This window comes from Aptenodytes forsteri, unplaced genomic scaffold (assembly GCF_000699145.1).
Source record: "Aptenodytes forsteri isolate BGI_AS27 unplaced genomic scaffold, ASM69914v1 Scaffold736, whole genome shotgun sequence".
Classification (NCBI taxonomy): Eukaryota; Metazoa; Chordata; class Aves; order Sphenisciformes; family Spheniscidae; genus Aptenodytes; species Aptenodytes forsteri.
Genome location: NW_008794754.1, coordinates 274,813 through 277,281, shown reverse-complemented (window position 1 = coordinate 277,281; position 2,469 = coordinate 274,813). Strand labels below are relative to the sequence as shown.

At 40.4% G+C, this 2,469-nt stretch overlaps 1 protein-coding gene across 2 annotated transcripts in view; it reads right to left on the bottom strand.

Moving 5' to 3' along the window:
* The window catches only part of UNC93A (unc-93 homolog A (C. elegans)), a 20,090-nt gene that overhangs the window by 5,751 nt on the left and 11,870 nt on the right, over positions 1–2,469 (bottom strand). For both annotated transcript variants that reach the window (XM_009274247.1, XM_009274248.1), the window contains one exon: positions 780–911. In XM_009274247.1, the coding sequence (XP_009272522.1) occupies positions 780–911 (132 nt within the window). The remainder of the gene's footprint in view (positions 1–779; positions 912–2,469) is intronic.

The following is a 2,469-nucleotide window of genomic DNA, read 5'->3' as shown; positions in this document are numbered from 1 at the left end:
GCGGCTGCGTGGTGCTTAGTTGCCAACTGAGATTAAACCACGACAGATTTCTATAAAGCCTGCTGCCTGATAACTTTATTTGGTGCCACTACTTCTGTTATTAAGAAAACCAGTGAATTTCTAATCACCTTCTCCATACTATTCGTGATCTTACTGACTGCTTTCCTTACTTATCACTTGTCCAGGCTAAAGTGTTCTAGTTTGTTAGTCTTCCTTCAAGTGGAAGTTTCCCATGACTCTGCTCCTTTTTATTGCCTTCTTATGCCTTATCACATTTGATTATGATTTTTGAAATGGAGCAAATCAGAACTGCATGGATTTACTTGGTTGCGTAATGTTGCTCTCTGTGGTTTTCTCCTTCAATTTTTTTCTAATAACTCCTAACAGCCAATTTGCTGCTTCTTTTGTTGCTGAGCTTTGAGTTGATTTTTTATCCAGATTGCTCTCCTTTATTGCAAAAGACAGACTAAATGTATCACTCTTCTGAGTTTTCTAATTTTCTTTGAGATACTTATACTCCTCCAGATTATTTATTCTGAATATCCATTATCATCTTCTGCAGCGTTCTTCTCTCTTCATCTTGTAAAATTTGTTTAATGAGTATTTTACTTTCTTATTCCCAAGTTGTTCTTATTTGTTCTACTTTCCAATGAGCTAACATATTTCTTTTAGATGCTGTCTTAAACCCATTATCATTTTTATGCACTGTTGTTTTATAAATACAAACATGCAGATTTTTATATCTCAAGAGAATTCATTTCATTGTCACCAGGACTTACCATTAGTTTGTGTCTGCCAAATGGCATCAGATAGGCCCCAAAGAGCAGGGAATACGAAAAACACGGCAAGCTGCTTAGGATGAGGTTTCCACAGCAGTAGTGCTACTATACAGGCGGTGTTTGTAACTGCGGCTGTTGATTTAGAAAGAAAGAAGAGAAATATAACTGCTATTACAAAGAGGACAGGTAGCGATAGACAACACTTCCAAATTCTTCCCCCAACTAGAGCACAAGGCAATCTTGAAATCTTTCTGGTTCATTGAGATTTGCACTGACTGAGTTGATATCACATGAAATACAAGACAATGCAGTCCTTTGGCAGGCTTCAATTAATAATTCTGAGCAGTGTCCTGAGCTGAGAGATCCTCGGCACTGATACGGCTGTTGGCCCGAAGGACAAGAGCTGCCACTGAGTAGGAGAAGGGGCTGCTGAAAGACTTGCAGTCATCATGTGAGGCATGTGGGAAGGGGGAGGAAGCACCTTTCTGCTCTCCTTACCTAGTCCTTAAACGTAGGTTTCCTTTCAGGGCCAGAGGAGACAGTTAAGGATATCTAGAGGGTCTGGTGACCTTTTGTCTTTCTTTTTAAAAGCAGAGTGTAAATGAGTCACTGATTCCTGCCCCCACAGGAACACCTTTACAGGCTGAGTACAAAGACCATTAAACAGAACTGAGAGGTTCTGAGGTCTTGCCTTACTAACACTATAGGGGTTTTTTTATTATTATTACGTGGGATTTTTTAAAATCTAAAATGAGTTTCATAGAGTGAGACATACACCTAGGACAGACACATACAGAAGAATCTCTGAACTAGTGACTGTAGCATAAAGGACTCTAAATTTCTTCTTACTTCCCCAGGTTTAAAATTTCCTGTGGAGGAAATGCCTAGAATATCTAGATGCACATTGACTCAGTGAAGTTTCTAATAATACAGGTTACTGTGTAGTGGAAGTAAGGTATCAGTACACTTCAGTATGAATACCTCAGCGGATACAGGGACACAAATGAAATATTTCTTGGTATTTTTCTGCCTCCATTACTCTGTTATTCATTGGAACAGTGTTGTCCAGAGGGGAAGATGTTCTTAAATATACAAAACTCTTCTCATGCCAACCTGAAAGCTGTTGACCCATACAGAGGCCCTCAAGTTATTCTAGCCTGACACACTGGCATATGACTCTCTCTTTTAATTTTCTCCCTATAGAGCAAATAGTGGAAAGGACACCAGGCCAACCTTTAAAAATTTTCCTGAAATTCCTAGACTGGTTGCATAAATTCCAAGTTCACCATCCCCTGAGACTCAAATCAACAGTGTATCTCACAAGGTTCGCAGTTGTTTTCACTCCATAAAGGTGAGGAAGTTTCACCCCAATGGAGAAATCATTCTCAAGTATAGTGTGGGCCTCAACATCTGTGTTGTAAGATCATTTATCACCGGTTGCATTAGAGCTGTGAAGCATCAAAGCTGTAGGGCATTTTCTGAGTAGGCAGCACCCTCAAAAGCAGGGTGAACTACACCAACAGCAAAGTGATTGTCGTGGTTTAACCCCAGCCAGCAACTAAGCACCGCACAGCCGCTCGATCACTCCCCCCCGGTGGGATGGGGAAGAGAATTGGAAGAGTAAAAGTGAGAAAATTCGTGGGCTGAGATAAAGACAGTTTAATAGGTAAAGCAAAAGCCGCGCATGCAA